Here is a 24,724-nt window from a genome sequence, read left to right as displayed (position 1 = left end):
AGTCATTCTAGGTTGGGATTGTTGGCATTGCAGGTACATGCATCCTCAGTTGTGTCCGACTCTTTGTGACCCCATGGACTGTAGGCCACTAGCCTCCTCTGTCCATAGAATTTTCCAGGCATGGACACTTGACTGGGTTGCCATTTCCTGTTCCAGGGGATCTTCCTGACCCAGGGATCAAACCTGTGTCTCTTGTGTCTTCTGCATTGGCAGGCAGATTCTTTATCACTGTACCACCTGGAAAACATTGCTGACATTATGAGTGATTTAAAAGTTTTAGCCTATGAGTTTGATATTCAATTTTAAAAAAAGGAAACAGACTTAGGCCAATTAAGCTTTTGAGGTAATAAGGACAATGCACAAAGTTTGGACAGAACAGTACAGATTGGAGTGGAAAAGACTTGATGGAATGGAATGATTTAAGTTGAGCCTTAAATGATTTAGCTGAACAGAGTTTCGAAAATAGTGCAGAAAAAGAAGCAGGCTAGAAGGTCACCAAGACAGGAGCAAGAGTGAGTGTCAGTAGACAGATAAGCAGGCCAAAAAACATCAGAGTCACATTTGAGAGTCTTCAGAGGAAGGGAGGAGAGGGGTCAGCACTGAGTTGAGGTAAGGGGTATTAGAAAAGGAGCCTCTTCTTGCCTGAGGTAGAGAAGTGGGGGAGGAGAAGGGCTGGACTGAGGGAGCCTGCTGGCAGACAGAAGTGCCCTGGATATAATGACAAGCCTAGCTGCCTTCTATCTATATAAACAACTCTGTATGTTCCCCCACCCCCACCCCAATAGCCCATGGCATGGCCACAGTTGGTTAGACCAGAGCAGAGACAGGACATTGGCCATCTGAGTGCTGACCAACAGCCCGGCGTGGCCTGGTACATAGGGTTTTTCCAAACAGGGAAAACTAGGCCACTCCTGTTCTCTTTCTGCCTCTGGCTTTTGGTCTCTTTCTCAAAAGATCCAGAGGGAAGTTTTCTTGTAGACCCATGAGCGGAGCTGAAAGGTTATGAAGCAGGCTATAGACCAGGCACAGCGTTGCCAGATAAAATAAAAAATAGTTAAATTTGAATAACAAATCCATAAAAACAAAAAAAAATTTTCTTAGTGTATCCCAGATAGTACATGGGATATATTTATACTAAAAAGCTATTTGCTCATTATTTATCTCTGAAATTCAAATGTAAGTGAACGTCCTGCACTTTTCACTTGCTAAATCTGGCAACCTTATCACGTGTCCTTACGCATCATGTGAATATGAAGCATGTGGGGCAAAGCAGTGCACATCTCTTCTCTGCCTTTAGGAAAAACGCAGTCCAACTCTCTCTGGTGCTGGGAGGCACTGTCCCAATGCTGCAGGTACGTCTCTGCTCTCGTTGCTGGCGCTCCCCTAAAACCATCAGAGGGTACTAAATATTCCTTCCTGACCATCCTCACTGCTCAGTCACCCCTGACCAGACACACAGTATTATGAGCCATGTACTGAAGTTCATCACCCAGGCTGTAACAGTGTCGGACTTTATTCTACTACACACCAGCAAATGCCTTCCAGACTAGATCTTCAAAAACAGGGAATCTCATAAATGCTCCATCTCTCCCTCCTTTGTCATCTCTTCTCCAGTTATGTGGCCTCTCGTTGAAGCCCTCAGTGAAGTGCCCCCACACCCGCCCACTCCCTCAGTAAGCCCTTGCCCTCCCTGTAGGAAGAGGACAGTCCTCCTCTCTATCTTTGGCTGGGACTTGCAACCTTGAGCCCCTGAGAGGCTTTGCTCTGTTTAGTCACTGCTGACTCTGGGAGGGTGAGAGCAATCACTGGTGTTTGATATGCTTGACATCTTCAGAAACGTCCCTAAAAAGCAGGGCACACTCTCCAAGGTGAGTGGTTTCTTCTCAGCTACCATGACCAATCACATACAAAGAAAACACATGTGAAAATAGCATTAATTTGACAAGTTGCAAAAGAGTAATTGTGTTGAGAAGGAATCATTTTTTTCTTGTCTCCCTGGGACTAGCTTTCATGACCAGAAGTGTACATTGGTTCTCCTTACCACCCCGGGGGGGTGGGGGGTGGTGCCAACTTTAATTAAATCTTCTTTACTATCTCCTCCTTTCTAACCTAGCTAGAAGGGAGATTCCCCCCACCATTTAGCAGTGTACGTAAGGAGCCAGTGAGAACTACCTGATAGAGAGGAAAGGAATGGAGTGGATGTGCACAATGAAAGCCAGAAAGCCTTGGAAGAAAACGTAGTGTGGATTTCTGGTGTCAGATGCCATGAACACGTCAGTTCATGTTTTGGATTTCCATAAGACCTCTATTCTTAGAGAAATAAGCAACACAGAGAACCGACTTGTGGTTGCCAAGAAGTTGGGGGAAGAATGGATTGGCAGTTTGGGATGAGTACATGCAAACTATTACATGTAGACTGGATAAACAACAAGGGATCTATATTCAATATCCTGTACTAAACCATAACAGAAAAGAATATGAAAAAGTATATATATATATATATATATATATATATGTATAACTGAATCACTTTGCTGTACAACAGAAATAAATGCAATCTTGCAAAACAACTATACTTCAATAAAATAAATTTTTAAAAAAAGCACATCACCATTTAAAAAAGAAGTCAGCAAACATTTTTACTATGATTACATATTTTTTATTTTTATTGAGATATAATTGAGATATACTAGTTTCAGATGTACAACATAATGAATCAATATTTGTATACATTGTGAAATGATCACACAGTAAGTCTAGTTAACATCTATAAAGGGCCAGATAGTAAATATTTCAGGCTTCTCAGACCATTCAGTCTCCTGAAACTACTAAACTCTGCTGTCGTAATGCATAAACAGTCATAAACTATATGAAGTCAAATAAACATGACTGTGTTCCCAAAAAAATTCTATTTCAAAAATCAGTGGTGACACCATTCAAGTGAGGAAAGTAATGCTCAAACTTTGAGAGCTCATGTCTCCCTATTCCTACTTTCCAACCAAGAGCCATGATTTTGGTTTGTGCTACCACTATCCCATCTCTGAACTCTTTGCGACCCCATGACCTTGTAGCCCCCGCCAGGCTCCTCTGTCCATGGGATATCCCAGACAAGAATACTGGAGTGGATTGCCATTTTCCTTCTCAACAAATGCCACCATCTCAACTCAAGTGGTTGGTTCCAACATCCACAATTGGGAAATCTTAGTTTTTTTGTTTTTGTTTTTCTTTATCAGAAATCATACAAAGCTCACCCAGATTTATAAGGACTATATCCTGCGATGGTGGACTCTTTCTAACTCCTTTCTGCTTTTGTCTGATCCTAGTGTTAGGTCTAACAATAGTCCCATTTGCTGCCAAATTTGCCACAGGGCCAGAAGCTGCCTCTGTCCCAGCTTTGTTATCAGAGAAAAAACTTTTTCTACACACTTATATTGTCATTTGGGGCCTGTGAATTAAATGGACAAGACTGATTAACAAGAGTTCACAGAAAAATGTGACTCTAGGAGGCAGTTAGAATTTGGGCTTTTGCACTATCTTAACAGGATAAGGGGAAGGGGAGCAGGCAGTTACAGGAAAGCAAATGACTTTCAAGTTCTCCTTAGGAGAACCGAAAGAAGATACAGCTTTATGACCATGTATGCCTGTGATGCCCTCCTCTAGCCCATCTTCTCTAGTTGTGAAAGTGAAAGTCACTCAGTCATGTCCGACTCTGGCCCCATGGACTATACAGTCCATGGAATTCTCCAGGCCAGAATACTGGAGTGGGTAGCCTTTCCCTTCTCCAAGGGATCTTCCTAAACCAGGGATCTCTAGTTGTGGGAGGGGCTTTTTAAAAATGGAGTCCTTTGGGAAGGCTCCACATTTAGGTAGATAATGGAGTTCAGAAAAAAATTCAGTTCTCAAATGCTTTCAGCTTAAAATAATTTTTATGCTGCAGAGGCTCTTCCAGACTCCTTCAGTCTTATTCCACAGAGGGGCCTCTGATGAGAAGACTCAAGGGAAAGCTGCTGGTGCTCACCACTGATCCTTCCCTACTGACCCGGAGACCCACACAGTTCAAGATGCTGTTCCAAAGTGAACCATCTTCCCCTGCTGTGTTCCACCTGGTCTCGCCCCTTCCCACTGCTTCTCAGGAACCATCCTGATTTCCACGTCCAGAGAAAACGTTACTGAATACTCAAATATATGTTAGAGTTCTTCCACCCAAAACTGTAACCTCATTTTCTGGAATAAAGGGATTTGGACCAAGGTTTACAGGCCCTGCAAAGACTAATTGTACTCAGATTGCAAGAATTCAACTCAAACTAGCTAAAGATTAAAGAAATCACAGGCTTACATCACAGCAAGTTTAGGGGAGAAGGCGACCTTAGCCCCACTATTCCAAGTCATTCAACTTCTGTCTCATTTTCTGCCTTTGCTTATTTAAACCCTTGGTTTTCCCCCTCTTCTAACCATTTCAGTGGCTGACACAAGCTTTGTCTAGGGTACCTCCCTGTCTTAAATATGGAGGGAGAGTTTTTTGTTTATAGATAAAAGCCCAGCGGTTTTGACCTTGCTTCTGTTAACTAGCAGTTAACCCCTTCCTCAAATAGCACAATGGGGATGATAAATACCTGCCTGGAAAGGGTGTTGTTGGATTTCTTCCCTACATTGGCAAGTGGATTTTTTTTCTTCCAACAGTTATCTGTATTCTTTTTATTTATAACTGGAGGATAATTGCTTTACAATGTTGTGTTGATTTCTGCCATACATCAACATGACTCAGTGGTAGGTATACAAATGTCCCCTGACTTGAACCTCCCTCCCACTTCCCCCTTCATCCCACTGCTCCGGGCTGTCACAGAACAGGGGGTTTGAGCTCCCAGTGTCAGCAAATTCCCACTGGCTATCTATTTTGCGTATGGTAATATATGTTTCAATGGTACTCTCCCAATTTGTCCCACCCTCTCCTCCCCCGTCCACAAGTCTGTTCTCTTTGTCAGGCAGGCGGATTCTTTACCACTGAGCCAGCTGGGAAGCTCATGAGGCCCTTGATGAGGTTCTAAAGGAGCTGCATCTGGAGAGCTGGTTGTGTCCCGGGCCTCAGCCCTCAACCCCCAACTCTCTCAGACTCTGGGGCAGTGAGGCAGCAGCGCAACTCATGAACCTTGGTGTCAAGGAAAAGTCCTGAACCCTAGGGCCGAGAAAAAGGCCAAGAGCGAGACCAAAGGGCATGTCAGGGCCGCCCTGCTCCGTAGGAGAGCGATGCTGCGTAACCGTGGGGGCTGAGAACACAGCCTCTAGCCGCGGCGAACAGAGCCGCAACCGCTCAGCTGTGTGAATGAAGCGGAGAACAATGCGCTCAAACCCTGCACGCGGAGGCTTGCGGTGCCCCGCCCAGGGCGGGTCCAACTCAGAGCCTGCCGGGAAATGTAGTGTCTAAAGCTGCGCCAGTGCAGCGCGGCTGCCTGCCAGCCCGAGTCACGCGCAACTACAGGTCCCAGTACGCCCCGCGAGGCCTTGATCAGCCGCTGTTCGCAGGGAAGGGAGTGGGGCGAACATGGCTGAAGACAGCCTAGGCGACCCAGCGTGCGGTGGGATGGATGGCAGGCAGGATCCGGTCCTCAGTAGTGGCGGCTTCAACTTTCCAGAGTACGAGCTTCCTGAGCTAAACACGCACGCTTTCCATGTGGCCGCCTTCGGGGAGCTGTGGCGTGGCCGGCTGCGCGGGGAAGGGGACCTGTCGCTGAAGGAGCCGCCGGCACCGGCGCTGCCCGGGGCCGGAGGAGTTAGCGACTCCGGCAGCGAGGATGCCGCCGTGGCCCGCGATCTGGGCTGCAGCCTGGAAACGGCAGCCGAGCTGAGGGCGGTGTGCGGGTGAGTGCGGGGCCGAGGGGGCTCTTGCAGCTTGGAGTCAGCCGGGGTGCAGCCTTGCTCCTGCGCTCCCCTGGGACTCATCCTTGGGCAGGCCTGTGGTTTACTCCCCGGGGTAGAAGGGCCGCCCTATCAAAGCTTTCCCGGAACAGCGGGAGAAGTCCCGCGAGGGGAATGCACGATTTCGTCTAGCTGGAGAGAAGGGACGAGGCAGCTGCAAGAAAGATTAATTTTTCTATTTACTAGTTTTTAAAGTGCTTATTAATATAAGAAAGTAGTCAGAGTAACAGCGACGTGTATCTGTCATTAACAGACTTTGACGACGGAGGAACCTTAGTAATGAGACTGAAGGGAGATTTAACCAGAACAGGGTTAAAACCTTGTCTGTGGTCTCTTGGGGATCTTCTGAGTATGCCGTTACTAAGATTTTCTTCAAAGTGTCTTATTTTAGATGAAAATATAAAAAAATCAGTAAGGATCTCTTTCTCCTTTAAACAATATTGGCCGACTTCAGTCAGCCATGTATCCTTTTCATTAGTTGAGTATCGGCGCATAATTTGCCTTTAATTCTCGCTCTGTGATTATTCAGTGAAGTATTTGGGACACAACCCAAATGGTTGCGTGATTGCTTTTTTTGTTTTTGTTTTAGCCTTGATAAACTGAAGTGCCTTCAGGAAGGGGAGGATCCAGAAGTCATCCCAGAAAATACTGACCTAGTGACTTTGGGGTATGGAGGACTTAACTTTTATTACAAGATACTTATTTAAATATTTTTTTCAACATTATATTATTCAAAAGTTGACAGTATGGTATTGTTATCATGTGTGTGTTTAGTCGCTCAGTCATGGCCTACACATTTCGACCCTCTTCCCCACCCCCTAAATTCAACCACTGTTGACATTTGGCCCTATTTGATTTAGTTGTATGTGTTTGAGGTAGCTGCTGTGTGTCTTTATCTATTGCTGAACTGTTACATTAAGTTGCAGACATAATTCATGGCTAAATACATCAGTGTTAACTCCTAAAAGTGTCATTATCCTACTAAATCAGAGAAGTATTATTATACTTAAAAAAATTAACAGTTAATGCATTCCCTCTAATAGCTACTCCATATTCAAATTTGTGTTAAATATTTTTAAATGTTTACAAAAGTACAGTTAATCCACTTAGATTTTTGGGTGCAAGCTAAATACTCTGATGGTGTGGTAAAAGGACTAAGTTTTTTAAAAATTTTATGTCAGATCTATACTTTTGTAAAATAGGATAAAAATGAATTACTAGAAAAATGAAATTAAAAGGTAAGCACAGTAGAACTCCAAATTTTTTATTACTATATTCAACAGTAAAATTACTGTCCTTTAAGTGCGATCATTTCTAAATGCTTCCTCTTATTGTACTAATTGGATAACAGATGGTTCGGAGATCAGTTCTGGTCTACCTGCCATATCTTGAGAAACGCTGCTCTATGATAATACTGTTATAGGGAAACTGCATGTAATAGTGAAATTTGTAATTTCCAGTTTGTAACCTGCTTACTTCATACCATCTCAGCTATGTTTTCATCCTTTATCCTTTCTGTTGTCACCCTCAAAAATTTAGGCAGGTGATTTGACTTGACCTTGTTTTTTTATTTGTAATTGCCAAATCTGTTTCTTGTATGCCTGTTGCTGACATTAACAACACTTGGAGTACTGTAAAAGGTTCCTGTCTTCCCTAGGTCCTGTCTTTTCTTCTGACTTACCCATCATGTTATCACCTAAGTATGCTCATTTGCTGAGAAACTGTCAATGGCTCAGCCTCCTCTATGGACAAATTTCAGATTCCTCACTCAGATTCCTCATTTGAAACCTTCCACATAGCCCAAATATGCCTTTCTTGATACATTTTCAACCATTTTCTCTTTCAGTGGCTCAGGATGCACATGGCCCCTCTCCCAGCGGAACCCTACTCTTTCTTTGAGTCCCTAAGATTCCTTTCCACATCTCTGCAACCTATCTCTCTCCCTTAGGGAGTAAATGCTCTTGTAATGTCTAGAGCACTTCTAACATTTCTAAGGTATTTGAGTACTCATTGAGAGTCCAGCTCCTTCATCTTTGAATTGCCCTTAATCCTATTGTACTGCTTTGCTCCATTTGGTGCCCTTAAACTGTTGTTGATTGATTAGTTGGATTTTTTTTTTTTTTATGATGCACATCTGATTGTGTCACTCTCTTTTTTAAAACCTTTGTCCTTAAATGGATCACAGAGGCCTTTATAGAATGGATCTTGCTGACCTTTTCAGCCCTATGTGCTCCAGCCATGTTACACTTTTTATGTTCCTAGAATGTGCTCTCTCATCCTAGGTCTTTGCCTGGAACACTCATGATTCCTTATCCCCTGGTCTTGCTGACTTCTGCTCATTTTTCAAGTCTTAGCTGAAGGACTATGGACTCCATCTAGCTCTCCTGTTATGTTCATGTGGTCCCCAGTTCTTCTCTATCGAAATACTCATCACACTTATTTAATTTTCTGTCTTCTAGCTAGGCTTAAAAGTTCCATAAACAGTGTCTGTCACATTCACTGCCGTGTCCCCCATACCTAGAATTTTGGCATATAATAGGGAATCAGAAGATATTTGTAGAATGAGTGGGATAAATGAAACTTGCATAAACCTAAGGAAGTGATTTTTTCCCGAGATTGACTAAAAGAAGAAAGTTGATGGTAATTATAAAGCAGGTTTTTTTTTTGCTATAATGACATGTTTATTGGCTTATAATGACTTTATTAAGCTATATGAAATGGTAATTTTCAGACTACTTTACACAGTGCTTCCCCTGGCTATTTTCTGTTATTAGATTCAACTGAATCTCCTTAGTTGTTAGTTCTAGTCCCTTCTATGGGAAATTTGAGTAGAATTATATGTATAATCTAATGCAAAAGGAGTTAGTGCAGCATTTCTTAGCTGGGTTTATTTTGATGTACTTTAAAATGTATTTAAAATAGGACTAATATTAATCTGAATGGTACCACAAGCAAATTAGATTTACTTGAGAAGCCAAAAATCTGTATCTAGGCTTTCTCTTCCCCTACTAAACCTTCCTTTCTTCTCCCTACCAGTAACTTAAATACATAAAAGGAAAACCAGCACCTAAATAAATACATGACCCCTTTATTATGGCATAAAATAAATTTCTAGCACTTCTTTTCCCCAAAGGAGCTACTGGACTGCTGTTTATGTATGTTAAGAGGAAAAAGGCAGTTGATAGACTGCTGCTCTCCCTGATCCATAGCAAGCTTATCTTCAGCGTTTTTGAAATTATTATTATGTAAAGAGATTTTAATTCCTAGGAATAAGAGAGTTGTTACTACATGGGTGCTACTGAGACTTCTTTGTCACCCCAGAAGGTTAAGCAACATTGTTTTTAATTCAGTAGCTTGTGAATAGAATATTTAAAAATATAATCTAAGAAATATTTCCAGAATTGGGAAGAAAACCCAAATCTACAAATTAAAAGGTTTCACTGGTTACCTAGGAAAATTAACCCAGAATTATCAACTCCATAACAAAAATGCAAATACCAGGACTTCCCAATTTCTAAAAAACAAACAAGCAAAAAGACACATCTCATAATGAAAAAAACAGCTAATATAACAAAATACGTACAATTATGAAATGTAATAGAATTGAGGCCATAGGCATCAGTTTTTCTACAGCCCTAATAAAAGTAGTTTAGATTAGGCTTCCAAAACAAAAACCTTGAAGAGACAACAAGCACATCTAAAATAAAGTAATCCAGAGAGACTAGAAATAAATGGTGGGACAAATGTACATCAGATAAATGGAAAGAAATTGAACAGATGTAATTAACGGTCTTGATGGACTTCCCAGGTGGCACCAGCAGTAAAGAAACCGCCTGCCAATGTAGGAGACATAGAGATGTGGGTTCAATTCCTGGGTCAGGTCGGGAAGATCCCCTGGAGAAGGGCATGGCAACCCACTCCAGTATTCTTGCCTGGAGAGTCCCATGGACAGAGGAGCCCGGCGGGCTGCAGTCCATAGGGTCACACAGAGTCAGACATGACTAAAGCAACTTAGCACATGCACACAATAGTCTTGGTATCAGAATAATAAAGTTCAAGCCTCAAAACATTACATCTGACAAAAGACACATTTTAATGCTAAAAACCACAAACCACAGTTAAGAGAAAATACTTATATATACACCAAATAATATAAAAAAACCATAGGGGATATAAGCTTTATAAAACAAACTATAGGGGATATAAGAAATTAGCTAGAAATGCATTAACAATAGGGTACCTTAATATACTAATTTCAGCACAAGACATCTTCTGAGAGCTCTAATCAGTAGGATATGTCTTATGGATATGGGTATATATATTTATATATATATAATATATCATAAAGTTTATAGCCTATATTAGAAACTACCTGGCTCATTTAGAAAAACTGGCTCTGTATTAGGTCACAGAGGAAACACCAGTACCATACATAGAGTAGAAATAATATAAACAACACTGATTACAACAAAATGAAGCTAAAATTTACTCAGAACAAAAAACGGGCCATTCCAACATGGAACTGTTCTAACAGGGCTACTGTTCCAACATGGTAAAATATGTATGCCTTAGTTGTAAAGCTAGTATCTTATTTAATAGAGAAACATTAAAGCCGTACAGGTATTTTTACCAAGATGTGGAGTAAGGCAAGCATGCCTAGTATCTCCACTTTGCAGCATTGTACTATAGGATTAGCCATGCAGTTTGACAAAAGAAATCAATTAGAAGCATAAGAGTAGATGAAGAAGAAAAATTAGCTCTATTTGTGAATGATAAAGTGGTATTACCTGGAAAAGAAAGAAGTGCTAAAACAGACCAAAAGCAAAAGAATTTAGTGTAAGAGCAGGATACGAAATTGATATATAAAAAATAATAGCCTTCATATAAACAATAGACAACTAGAAGACATAATGGTGGAGAAAGTTCCTATTTAAAATAGTCAGAAAGATTAAACACTTAAGAATAAATTTAACAAGAAATGTATAAAGCTGAGGGAAACAGAAATGGTAAACCTTCCTGAAACACTCAGAAGTAGTCTTGGAAAAAATTGAAAGATATCCTGTGTTCTTAGATAGAAATACTCAGCTTTATGATGTTGTCAGTTCTTTCTAAGTTAATTTACAAATTAAGTACAATCCCAATAAAAATACCAAAAGTATTGGTTTCTTCATGGAGTTAGACAGTTGATAATAAACTTCATATGGAATATTTGCAAGAATAACTAGGAAAAATTGGGTGGGGGGAAGAAAACTGTGACTTCCTAGTAATTTTGCTATATATTAAAATATACTACAAAGTCTTTATAATTAAAATAGTTACTAGCTCATGAGTAGACAAATAGACGTTTAGAATAAAAGAGAAAGTCCAGTTAGATTCAAATGCATATGGGAATTTAGTGTGACACTATACAGAAGAATAAACTGCAAAGGGATTGGGATCAAAATGTAGAGAATGAAACATACCTACCTTGGTATAGTGAAAGGCTTTTTAACTATGATTTAAACCCAGAGATAATAAAAGGGGAAGACTGATAAAATTGACTACATAAACATGTAAATTTTTTACATGACAAAAAAAAGCACCATAAAGTCAAAACGCTGCCAAACTTGGAGAAAATATATGCCCAGAGAGCCAATAACCCTAACACATAAGCCCTTAAAAGTTAAGGGACAAATACCAAAAGCCGAAAGGGAAAATGAGGAAAAGATACGAACTAATAATTCACACATATGAAAGGATCAAAATGATTCACAAACATGAAAAAATGTTCATGCATGTTCATTGTTAGAAAAATGAAAGTTAAAATGACCTTTTTTCTCTTTGTTGTTATTTGCTAAGTCGTGTCTGACTCTTTGTGACCCCACGGACTGTAGCCACCAGGCTCCTCTGTCCATGGGATTCTCCAGGCAAGAATACTGAAGTGGGTTGCCATTTCCTATTCCAGGGGATCATCCCAACCCAGGTCTGCATTGGTAGGTGCGTTCTTTATTACTGAGCCATGAAGGAAGCCCTTTCTCCTATTAGACTGGCACAAATTTTAAAATACACATTCTTTTGAGGAGGCTGAGGGGAAGCAGGCATTTTCATACATTCCTGATGGAAACGTAAATTGATAACAACGCTCCTTTAAGGAAATCTGGTAATGCCCAACACAAAATTACCTGGGCACTTAACTTTTGACTCAGCAGTACAACTTCTAGCATTTTCTGCTGAAGAGACACCTCCAACAATATGAAAATATATTATGCACAAGGTTATTCGTTACAGCATTGTTTGTAACTGCAAATATTTGAAATATTCTAAATATACATATGTAGGAGAATGTCGAAGAAATTATATTGGACGTCCGCACAGTGGAGTATGGGACAGCTGTGCTAAAAGATGAGGAAAGATGAACCAATAGATTTCTAGGCAATACTTATTTGTGAAAAAAAAGTAAAGCCCTATGTTATGTAAGAAATATTACTGGGTATCAATTTATTGGCTCTCATCTAAAAATGTACCCTTTTTGCCTGCTCTGTAAAAATGAGTCTCAGCTCTTTAAATATTTTTCCTTTCCCAGCTGGTGCAGTGTTAATTAAGCTTTGTCAGTAAAGGGCACAGGCGAGGCTTTCATGAGGACAGAGTTTTGCTTCTTGGTCCAGTGTTTAGCAGGGATCTGCTGCGCATCCCAAGCACCCAGCTCCTTGCCTTACCAGGTGGCCTGTAACACAGCAGCTTTCTCCCCCACTCCACTCCGCTTGAAACCTCCCTGTAAAAGCTTTTCCTGGCACCCTTGCTGGCAGGTTTCCAGCAGTTTTCACTGATGTACCCTAGCAACTTCTCTGACATTCGGCAAGTCACAGCCATTCCCTCTCCCACAAGGCCTGGATCTGAGTCCTGGGGGAAGAAAAGGGAGCTGCCTTTGGCTTTTCTTTCTTAGCACAAGGAAGGATACGGCTTGTGTCTGCTATTCCTGTATTCTCTAGATTTCCCTACTTCTTACTTGCCATTCCCTTATCCCTCCAGTCCTAAGTTAATAATTCATTAGATAAAGCTTTGTCTGGTTACTGTTTGGGCTTCCCTGGTGGTTCAGAGGGCAAGGAATCCGCCCACAGTGGTGGAGACCTTGGTTTGATCCCTGGGTTGGGAAGATCCCCTGGAGAAGGGAATGGCTACCCACTCCCATATTCTGACCTGGAGAATTCCATGGACTTTTTAGTCCATGGGATCGAAAAGAGTTGGACACTTAGTTACTGTTTAATTTTTTTCTCCTAATTGAACTCAGACTGATAGAAAAAGTAATCTAAGAAAATTTGTAGGTATCTATGTATTTGAACAAAAACAATGTAGAGGATAAATCATAACTATAGAGGTTTGTGGCCCACAGTGGGTAGATGGGAGAGGGCTGGAAAGAAAGAGGGGAATAGGTACAGGCTAGTGGTCCAGACAGAGAAGGAATGATGCTTCTCTAAATACATATACTTTCCATAACTCTTCTTTAACTCTCTTAGAACCTTAGTTGTGGTTCACATATCTTTTACACACCTCAAAAGTAATTAGCCAATTAAAACCAGCCAGGATGTTGGGGGAGACTGAAGTAGTTAGTCTAATTGTGTTACAAGTGAATAGCGTAACAACACTGAAGAGAATTAGGAAGAAGGATCTAATCTGATTCTGTACAAAAGCATACTTTGATTCAGTGTTGTAATGCTGAAGACAAGAAGAACTGTTAATGATTAGTGGTTTTCACAGGGGTGTTAGCAGGTTAGCAGTTCTGAAGCCAGGTATTTTAAAGAACCAAACCTTGAAGGGAACAGATTTAGATACAGGGAGCTGAGTTTCTCACTTGTGGAGAAAAGTTGTAAACAAGGAAAGGTTGAAGGCTACAATGAATCCTGTGATTCTTGGGATTAGAAGTATTAGTTTAAACCATGGATTTAAAAATACATAACAGAAAAATACAGAAACACAGATGTGTGTACATGTGTGGTTTAGTGTATTTTTCCTTTGAGGCTTTCCTGGTGGGTCAGTCGTAAAGAATCCACCTGCCAATGCAGGAGATGCGGGTTCAGTCCCTGGGTCGGGAAGATTCTGCGGAGGAGGAAGTGGCAACCCACTCCAGTATTCTTGCCTGAAAAATCTCGTGGACCGAAGAGCCTGGCAGACGGCAGTCCATGGGGTCACAAAGAGTCCAACTTGACTGAACATACACACAGTATGTTTCCTACCTCTGCTGAGAGTCCTGGAAGCAGTGACTGCAGGAACAATGAGAATGCCTCATGCTCAGATACAGTAGGTCTCTAAGCCTCTTTCCAGTGAAGGAGCTAGGTCTCCTAGGAGGAGTGGCTGATGTAGGGCTGAGACATGAAAATACAGGGTGAGCCTTGAGCGTTTTATGGTTCCATAAAGTAAGGAAATGGTTTAATAGGAAAAACAAAAATTATGAGAATTTGTTGATACAACAGGAGGTCCTAATGGCCAAAGCTTGAATAATTTGAGCAACAGAATAACAATACTGTTAGATTTTAACCTGTAGAATAAGGTAAGTACTTTTGTACTAATACAAGTAACCAAATAAATAAATGGGAAGAAGGAGGTAGGTTTTCCTCATAATACCAATGAGTGAATGTTAAAGGAGAAAAATAGAGAATCAGTGTGAGGCATAAACCACAGCAACACATGTTGCAGACAGAATCTACTAGTGAATGATAAATTACTGAATGAAAGTTTCAAGAGAAACAAGACTTGCATAGTCTTAAAGTATCTCCCCCCACCAGACACTTACCAGGTATGAAGGAAAAGAAAATATCTTTCTAGTGTGGGAACCTGGCAGATAGGAACTTAAACAAGAGAAGTATCTCCAGGAATAAGATATAAATGAATAACATTGTTAACCTCATGATGATACACTGAGGACATCATCTTGTGGTATTCTTGCCCAAAGTATATAAGCTTACTCCAATTACGAGGAAACAGCGATTAAGGACAGTGTACAAAAGCACTGATTAGGACTTTTTGAAAGTGTCAAGATGATGAAAGACAGACTGAGGAAGTTTAAAAGACTGGAGGGTAAAGGAGAAATAAAAAAGTGTTTGCATAGGATCCTGAGACAGATAAAAGAAGCACTAAACTTAATAATTAGTGAAATTTGAAAACGTTTTGTAGTCAGTAATACTGTATTAATGTTAATTTCCTGGTCTTGATAATCTCTGAACAGGTAAGATGTTAACAGGGAAAACTGGGTAAGAGATATAAGGGAACTCTGTAATATTTTTGCAGCCTTTCTTTAAGTCTAAAATTAGTTCAGAATAAAAAATAAATATTAAAGATATTTTTGAAGCCCCCCAAAATGTTGAAGTCTGATTTTTCTTGTAACAGGGTTAGAAAGAGGCTTCTGAAACACCGGGAAGAAACCTTAACGATAGATCGACCCTGCAGACAAGAGACATTTGCTTATGAGATGGTAAAAGTTCGCTCTTTTCCACCTTTTCCCATGGAACAAAATCTGTTTATTGGCTGCTACCCATAACTGTACGGTAGTTTATATTGGACATGCTTAGCTGGAAACAAATGAGAGAACCTTCGCTGGAACTGGGAACTAATAGGAGAAAAAGACCCATAAAATTCAGGTGATGGGGATTCCCTGATAGTCCAGTAGCTAGGACTCCACACATTCACTCCCTGGGGTGTGGGTTTGATCCCCTGTTGGCAGACTGAGATCCTGCAAGTCGTGCAGCGCAGGCAAAAAAAAGAAACTTCACATGATGGCACATTTTCCTCTCAGGGCTCTGCCTTTATTTTTGTTTTTACTTTGGTCTTGCTCTCTATTAGGCTGATGTCATGCCTTTCACCACTCTATTTCTGATGTTTTTGTTCTTCTCCTGGTTTTGGTCTGTAGTGTATGCTCAGTGGTGTCTGACTCTTTGCAACCCCATAGACTGTGGCCCACCAGACTCCTCTGTCCATGGAATTTTCCAGGCAAGAATACTGGAGTGGGTTGCCATCTCCTCTTCCAGGGGAATCTTCCCAACCCAGGGACCGAACCCATGTCTCTTACATCTCCTGCACTGGCAGGTGGGTTCTTTACCACTGCACCACCCATTCTTTTCTAATCCATTATTTCTTAGGTAAAACCCTCAGAATGACTTAAGATGATGACTACCAAGGAATTTATGTAGCATGAAATTTAACATTTTAACCATTTTATTAGTTTAGCTGTGGGTTTTTTCATATATGGCCTTTATCATGTTGAGTAAGTTCCCTTCAGTTCCTATTTTATTTATTTATTTATCAAGAAAGGGTATTGACTTTTGCAGAAATTTTTTTTTTTTGCATCCATTGGGATGATGTGTTTTTTCCCATCATTCTGTTAGTGTGGTGATTTGTTATGTTGAAATACCCTTGCATCCTCAGAATGAATCACCCTTGTCTTTGTGACATGCAGTCCCTTTTATATGCTGCTGAACTTGATTTGCTAGTATTTTGTTAAGTTTTATCTTTATATTCATAAGGGATATTGACCTGTAGTTTTCTCACAGTGTCTTTGTCTGACTTGGGTATCAGAGTGTGCTGATCTCATAGAATAAGTTAGGAATTATTTTCTCCTTTTCAGATTTTTTGGAGGACTTTAGGAAGGATTGATAAATTCACATGAAGCCATCTAGTCCTAGGCTTTTCTTTGTTAAGAGGTTTTTAATTTTTGATTCAGTTTTCTTGTTACAGTTCTATTCATACGTTATATTTTTTCTTAAGTCAGTTTTTATTATTTCCTTCCTTCTGCTAGTGTTGGGTGGAACAGGCAATAGCAGCCCACTCCAGTGTTCTTGCCTGGAGAATCCCAGGGACGGGGGAGCCTGGTGGGCTGCAGTCCCTGGGGTCGCACAGAGTCGGACACGACTGAAATGATGCAGCAGCAGCAGCTAGCGTTGGGCTAAGTTTTCTTTTTCTGGTTCCTTAGGGTATGCACCTGGGTTATTGGTTTGAGATTGTTCTTTTCCAGTGTAGATGTTTAGAGCTGAAAGTCTTCCTCTTTCTGCTGCTTTTGCTGCATCTTGTTAAGTTTCTGATGATGTGTTTTTGTTTTCATTTGTCTCAAAGTATTTTGTTATTTCCCTTGTGGTTTCTTTTTTGACCTATTGGTTATTTAAGAATGTTTTGCTTAATGTCCACATGGAAATGTTCAGTTTTCCATCTCAACATTTGGGGTTCCTCAGTGGTAGTTTCTGTCAGATTCTTTTTTTCTTGTGAATGGGGCATATTTTCCTGTTTCTTTGTGTGTTTTATAAGTTTTTATTGAGAACTGGACATTCTGAGTGTGTTTTTTTCCTTGTTGAGGGCTAGATCTGTTTTGAATTTTCTAAACTATTTTTCCGGTGTGTAGTCCTTGTTGTGTACAGGCATATCTCATTTTACTGCACTTTATTATGCTTTGCAGGTAGTGTGGTGGTGGGTTTTTTGGAAAATTATGAAGGTTTGTGGCAACCTTGTATTGAGTAAGTCTATTTGGCACCATCTTTCCAACAGCATTTGCTCTCTTAAAGTCTCTGTCACATTTTGATTATTCCCACAATATTTCAAACTACTTCATTATTAGTCAACCAGTGACCTGATCAAGATTTCCTTAAATGTCTGACTCTACAAAGGGTCCTGTGTCTTTAAATTTTTCCAGTTGGTGCTGCTGGGGGAAGCCACTACTGGTAAGAGCATTGGAGAGAAGCAGCCAATTCTGACTCCATGTTGAAACTATTTCTTTGACTTGCTTTTCAATGCTTTTGTTATTTTAATCATATGTAATGGATGCTTAAAAGGACCCTGTCCCTCAGTCTGACTGTTAAAGTGCCTTTTTTCAGAACCCTGTCCTCCTGTAGATGGCAGGAAGGAAGAAATGAACACATCCCCTGCCTGAGGCTTGCCGTTCTAAGAGATGTTTGCAAGATTAATGGCCTTTTTCTTTGCTTCCTCACCTCGCCTCATCGCTGATCTATAAAAGAACCTAGCATTTGGATCCCAATAAGATGGTTATTTTGAGGCACTAGCCTGCCCTCTTCTCAGTCTGCTAGCTTTCTGAATAAAGTCATTTTCCTTGTCTCAACACCTCAGCTCTCAGATTCATTGGCTTGTCATGGGGTGAGCAGAGCGAGCTTGGACTCCATGACAAGAGGGCCAGAACCAAGGCAAGCTTCTGCACCAGAGCCTCAGAGCATTGCCAGACCAACCACAGCATGGTTACCCCTATTTTTTGGAGAACGTGATGCCGCACTGCTCATCATGGCATCAGCTCCCTTTTCCAGGACCACAGCCTGCTATCTCTACATCTGCAGTGGGCCGAGAGTGGGGCATGGTTTGGTTTATAACCCTCTGCTTATCTGGGAACATCACCAGCGTGTTTCTTCACTGGGCCTCACCTGGTCAGGTCGATCAGAGTTTGATCAGAGTTCAGTGTGCCAAGATAGTGAATTCCAATCTCTTTCCGTCTTAATGGTTGCTGTGCTGGAGGGACTTATCCTACTCTGCCTCTGTTTCCTACTGTGCCATTTGGCATGATGTCACTCCCATGTATTTTTAAAACATCTTTTGCACCTTCTTAGCCAGTCTACTCTGGTGGCCTCTATTTTATAGTTATTGGGGCTTCCCTGCTGGCTCAAACGGTAAAGAATCTTCCTACAATGTAGTAGACGGGTTTGATCCCTGGGTTGGAGAGAAACCCTGGAGAAGGGAATGGGCCAGCAACTGCAGTATGCTTGCCTCGAGAACTCCATGGAAAGGGGAGCCTGGTGGGCTAAGCAAATATAAAGGAAAGTGTGATGTTGTGATGGATTAAATGTGATAGCAAATTTGGAAAACTCAGCAGTGGCCACGGGACTGGAAAAGGTCAGTTTTCATTCCAATCCCAAAGAAAGGCAATCCCAAAGAATGCTCAAACTACCACACAATTGCACTCACCTCACACGCTAGTAAAGTAATGCTCAAAATTCTCCAAGCAGGCTTCAGCAGTACGTGAACTGTGAACTTCCAGATGTTCAGGTTGGTTTTAGAAAAGACAGAGGAAACAGAGATCAAATTGCCAACATGAGCTGGATCATCAAAAAAGCAAGAGAGTTCCAGAAAAGCATCTATTTCTGCTTTATTGACTATGCCAAAGCCTTTGACTGTGTGGATCACAGTAAACTGTGGAAAATTCTGAAAGAGATGGGAATACCAGACCACCTGACCTCCCTCTTGAGAAACCTGTATGCAGATCAGGAAGCAACAGTTAGAACTGGACATGGAACAACCGACTGGTTCCAAATAGGAAAAGGAGTGCGTTTCAGGGCTGTACCTGACGCAGGTACGCCTGTCAAGTGTCACCCTGCTTATTTAACTTATATGCAGAATGAATCATGAGAAATGCTGGGCTGGAGGAAGCACAAGCTGGAATCAAGATTGCCAGGAGAAATATCAATCACCTCAGATATGCAGGTGACACCACCCTTATGGCAGAAAGTGAAGAACTAAAGAGCCTCTTGATGAAAGTGAAAGAGGAGAGTGAAAAAGTTGGCTTAAAGCTCAACATTCAGAAAACTAAGATCATGGCATCCGGTCCCATCACTTCATGGCAAATAGATGGGGAAACAGTGGAAACAATGAGATACTTTTTTTTCTTGGGCTCCAAAATCAGTGCAGTTGGTGACTGCAGCCATGAAATTAAAAGACACTTACTCCTTGAAGGAAATTTATGACCAACCTAAACAGCATATTAAAAAGCAGAGACATTACTTTGCCAGCAAAGGTCCGTCTAGTCAATGCTGTGGTTTTTCCAATAGTCATGTATGGATGTGAGAATTGGACTATAAAGAAAGCTGAGCACTGAAGAATTGATACTTTTGAACTGTGGTGTTGGAGAAGACTCTTGAGAGTCTCTTGGACTGCAAGGAGATCCAACCAGTCCATCTTAAAGGATATCAGTCCTGGGTGCTCATTGGAAGGACTGATGTTGAAACTGAAACTCCAGTACTTTGGCCACCTGATGTGAAGAGCTGACTCATTTGAAAACATCCTGGTGCTGGGAAAGATTGAGGGCAGGAGGAAAAGGGGATGACAGAGGATGAGATGGTTGGATGGCATCACCGACTCAGTGGACATGAGTTTTTGTAAACTCTGGGAGTTAGTGATGGACAGGGAGGCCTGGCGTGCTGCAGTCCATAGGATTGCCAAGAGTTGGACATGACTGAGCAACTGAACTGAAGTGACTGAAAGATATGTAGTAAAAACAGGGTTTTAGAGTGAAACATATCTGTATTTGTACTCTTACTGTCTGATTTACCCTGGGTAAATTGGTAAAGCTGAGTTTCATCTGGCAAATAACTTTCTTGATAATATGGAAGTGAAATTGCTCAGTTGTATCCGCCTGTTTGTGACCTCATGGATTGCAGTCCACCAGGCCCCTCTGTCCATGGAATTCTCTAGGCAAGAATACTGGAGTGGGTTGCCATTTCCTTCTCCAGGGGATCTTCCCGTCCCAGGGATCGAACCTGGATCTTCTGTTTTGCAGGCATAATCTTCATTGTCTGAGCCACAAGGAAAGCTGTGATAATATGGAAGGAGATGCATGAAAGTGTTAGTGACTGTAAATGTCAGTATTATACCAATGTTAGTGGATACTCCTATTTTATCATCAGTTGCTAAGCACTTAGTGCCAAGCGTCTTATTAGGTGCTTTATTTGACATTCCCAGCAACTAGTCTGTAAAATAAATGTTTTCTTTTTTCACGGATGATGAAACTAAAGCTTAGTGAGGTTTTTTAAACAGTTTTCTTGAAGTAGAATTAGGAGCTAAATCCAGGGCTGATTCAAGCCCTTGCTTATAGCCCTTATTCTACACTGCCTCTGATCTGGTTCACAGTGTCTGATTTTAATGTCCCTTATTGCTTTTCTTCTTCAGGAGTCACATGCTATAGGGAAAAAGCCTGAAAATTCAGCAGACATGATTGAAGAAGGAGAGCTTATCCTATCTGTAAATATCTTTTACCCTGTGATTTTTCATAAGGTCAGTAGTAAAACCTTTGGACTTTACAGATTATATGAGTGACTTTTGCCAGAGAGTTTATTTATTTAAACCTTATTTGAACCAAAATAAACACAAGCAGATGCTGTTTTATATGACATTCTGTTTATATTCTTGAGTTCTTTGTTTTACAAGGAATATCATAAAGTCAATTTTCATATAATCTCTTGAGTAATATGATTACAGTTACAATGTTGGAATGTATACCTGATTTCTGTACTAGTAGCCACTGAAAGTGTAAATCCGCACTGATTCTGATAGTATTATTTCTTGAGGGTTTTGTTTGTTTGTTTTTTTTTTTTGTAGAAAAACTGGTTAAGGAGGGTTTTGTTTTGTTTTTACCAATTCAGAATTCTTGGGAAGTTATTGAACTAGCTAAGGACAGCTCTTCTTCGATGAAAATGCAGAAAGTTAGCAGGTCAGGGGTATCCAGGAATTTCTTAGGCATCTCTAGTAAAAAGAACTCTATTGCAGTGAATATATTCTCAGTTTCCCAAATAGATGTATCATAAAGTTTAATAAGATTTCATTGAAATATTACTGTACATAAATTGCACTTGTGAATAAATAACTATACCACAGATGATTTAGATTATTAGATTGGTACAAAAATAATTGTGGTTTCAGACTGAATTTTACATCATTATAATTAGGCTCAAAGATATCTTTATTAATCAAAATAGGAAACATTACAATCAACACATCTTGCCAGTGAGAAATAAGTTTTTTTATTCCTGTAGCATAGAAATCCACGCTTCAGGATTTGATGAACTCTTGGAAAGCATTTTCTCCCTCTTGCTGGTTGTGAAAGTGTTTTGCCTTTAAGAAGTTGTTAAGATGCTTGAAGAAGTGGTAGTCAGTTGGTAGTCAGGTGAATATGGCAGGTGAGACAAAACCTTGTGACCCAGTTCATTCAACTTTTGAAGCATTGGTTGTGTGATGTGTAGTCAGGCATTGTCGTGCATAAAAATTTGTCCCTTTCTGTTGACCAGTGCTGGCTGCCAGTGTTGCAGTTGCATCTCATCTATTTGCTGAGCATACTTCTCAGATGAAATGGTTTCACTGGGATTCAGAACGCTGTGTGGTCAGACCAGCAGCAGAATACCAGTGACCATGACATTTTTTTTGGTGCACATTTGCTTCGGGAAGTTCTTTGGAGTTTTTTCTCAGTCCAACCACTTAGCTGGTTGTCACCAGTTCTCATATAAAATCTGCTTTTTGTCACAAATCACAATTCAATCGAGAAATGGTTTGTTGTTGTTGTATAGAATAAGGATGACAACACTTCAGAAAGAAAGGTTTTTTTGATTTTCAGTCAGCCCATAAGGCACCCACTTACTTTTTCCCTTTTCACCTTTCCAGTTTGCTTCAAATGAGAAATAGCTGTAGAATGGTTGACGTTGAGTTCTTAGGAAACTTGTTTAGTTGTAAGAGGGTCAGCTTTGATGATAACCCTCAACTGGTTTTTGTCAGCTTTGGTGGCTGTCCACTACGTTCCTCATCTTCATGGTTCTCGTCTCCTTTGCAAAACTTTTTGAAGTTTTGCACTGTACTGTAAGTTTGTTAGCAGTTCCTGGGCCAAATGCATTGTTGATGTTTCAAGTTGTTTCTGTTGCTTTACAACCCATTTTGAACTCGAATTAGAGAATCACTCAAATTTGCTTTTTGTCTAACATCATTTCCATAGTCTAAAACAAATATAAAATAAACAGCAGGTAATAAGTCATTAGCAAAAAAAAGAAAAGTGAGAAATGTGCAATAAAGTGATGTATAACATAACCACATTTATTTACAAATATATTCCAGTATCAAACAACAAATTTCAACAGTGTAAAGACTGCAGTTACTTTTGCACCAATCTAATACCCTGTTTGATTAAGATCCTAAATTATCAATCAAAGAAAACAAAGCAAAACAAAACTAATAAAACCAAATGTGGGTAGTGTATAGATTCCTTGATTTCAGTGAGGTAGATTTCAGGACAGTTTAAAAGTCAGTGAGCTTATATTCCTAAGACTCTTCATATTAATGTCACTTTAGTAGCAATTTGGTTATAAATTTTCACTTACACTAAAAAAAGTTTTATTGCCAGGTGTATTAGTCCATTCTGGCTGCTATAACAAAATAGCACCAACTGGGTGGCTTATAGGCAACAGAAACTTGTTTCTCACAGTTCTGGAGGCTGGAAGTCTAAGATAATGGTGCCAGCATCTGGTGAGCGCCCTCTCCCCAGTCACATCCTTTTTATAAAGGCACTAATCCCATTCATGAGGGCGTCCACCCTCATGACCTAATGACCCTCAAAGGCCCCACCTCCTAACATCAGCACACTGGGCCTTAGGATTCCAGCATGATGTGAATTTTGGGCAAGTGTAAGCAGCACAGCACCAAGTGTCTGTTGTACTCATAGGATTTTAATTTATGGAGACCAGTGTCACTGAAAGATTTTCATTATTTACGTTTCCTGGGGGGAGAGTATGCCGTGTCTTGCAGGACCAAAGGGGAAGTACCAGGATCAGTCAGGAGGCAAGGGGAAAGCACAGGCCACAGCCCGTATTGGTTTCCACAGGAAAGGCAAGGCAGAGCAGAGTACACAGTTTGGGATTGACTAGCTTGAATAATTCCTGGGGGCTCTGGGCTGTGGGGCTGTCCTAGTTGTCTGGTACCTGGCTGTGGTTTGACCTAGGACAGAGGAGAAATACTGACTTGGTATAATGAGAGTTAGAGATAGTTTCAGATATCCAGAGTATGGGCTCTGGATACAGGGAAGAGGTAAATAACTGACAATTAGTTTGGACCTATAATTAATCAATGCTGGGACTTCCCAGTGTTAAAGAAGCTGCCTTCCAATGCAGGGGGACATGGGTTCAGTCCCTGGTCAGGTAGCTAGGATCCCACATGCTGTGAGGCAACTTAGCCCACATGCTGCAACTAGAGAGAAGCCCTTGCGTCACAATGAACGATCCCACACGTCAGTCACAGGGAGGATCCTCCATGTCTCAACTAAGACCCGACACAGCCAAATAAATAAATAAAATGAATAAATATTTTTAAAAGATCAGTGCTGAGTAGACAAATGCAGAATCTAAGGAAACTCAGGACACCATATTATGGGTATAACTTAAGATAACCAGTAACTTAATTTAGATCTGGCCATGACAGGACTTATAGTTGAATTTCTTTGTCTCTAAGTGAACACTGATTTATTTACTGTCTGACTTGTAGCATAAAGAACATAAGCCCTACCAAACGATGCTGGTATTGGGCAGTCAAAAGCTCACGGAACTGAGGGATTCCATTTGCTGTGTCAGTGACCTCCAGATTGGTGGGGAATTCAGCAACACTCCTGACCAGGCTCCTGAGAACATCAGCAAGGTAAGGTGATTTTTAAAATTTCTAACCATCATAGAACAGGGGGAAATAATAATCATAAGCTAAGGAAATAGGATTACAGGCTCATAAGCATTCCAGTAAATGCTTTCTTCTGTGCCATTCCTCAAGCTTATCCCTTCTTTTTATCATCAAGACCTTTTCAAAGATGAGGCTATATTTGGTTTTGATTTCGTCTCCCATTTATTTCTCAACCATTCTTTGTACACTCTTCTTTCTAAGGTAACCACCTGATTATCTAGCCAATAGGTCTCTCTTCCATGTGCATACAACTTGACCTCACTGTAGCACTGGAATTTGTCATTCACTCTCTCTTCTTTCAAACTCTGTGTGAGTTTGTCTGTCATAACTGACCCTAGCAGAGGGTTGGAGTCCACCCAAGAGCATCACTGCCCAC

General features: G+C 40.7%; 1 protein-coding gene across 2 annotated transcripts in view; it reads left to right on the top strand.

Moving 5' to 3' along the window:
- Positions 1-5,528: 5,528 nt before the first annotated feature.
- The window catches only part of SNAPC3 (small nuclear RNA activating complex polypeptide 3), a 36,214-nt gene continuing 17,018 nt past the window's right edge, over positions 5,529-24,724 (top strand). The window contains exons 1-5 of one of the 2 annotated variants that reach the window (XM_065908309.1): positions 5,529-5,856; positions 6,503-6,580; positions 15,274-15,358; positions 20,815-20,886; positions 24,163-24,312. In XM_065908309.1, the coding sequence (XP_065764381.1) occupies positions 5,540-5,856; positions 6,503-6,580; positions 15,274-15,358; positions 20,815-20,886; positions 24,163-24,312 (702 nt within the window). In that variant the 5' untranslated portion in view covers positions 5,529-5,539. Of the gene's footprint in view, positions 5,857-6,502; positions 6,581-15,273; positions 15,359-20,814; positions 20,920-24,162; positions 24,313-24,724 lie in introns of both variants that reach the window. The other variant, XM_065908308.1, reaches the window with a different exon arrangement.

This window comes from Muntiacus reevesi, chromosome 17, assembly GCF_963930625.1.
Source record: "Muntiacus reevesi chromosome 17, mMunRee1.1, whole genome shotgun sequence".
Taxonomy (NCBI): domain Eukaryota; kingdom Metazoa; phylum Chordata; class Mammalia; order Artiodactyla; family Cervidae; genus Muntiacus; species Muntiacus reevesi.
The sequence above is the reverse complement of the archived record's forward strand: the minus strand, read 5'-3'. Positions and strand labels throughout refer to the sequence as shown.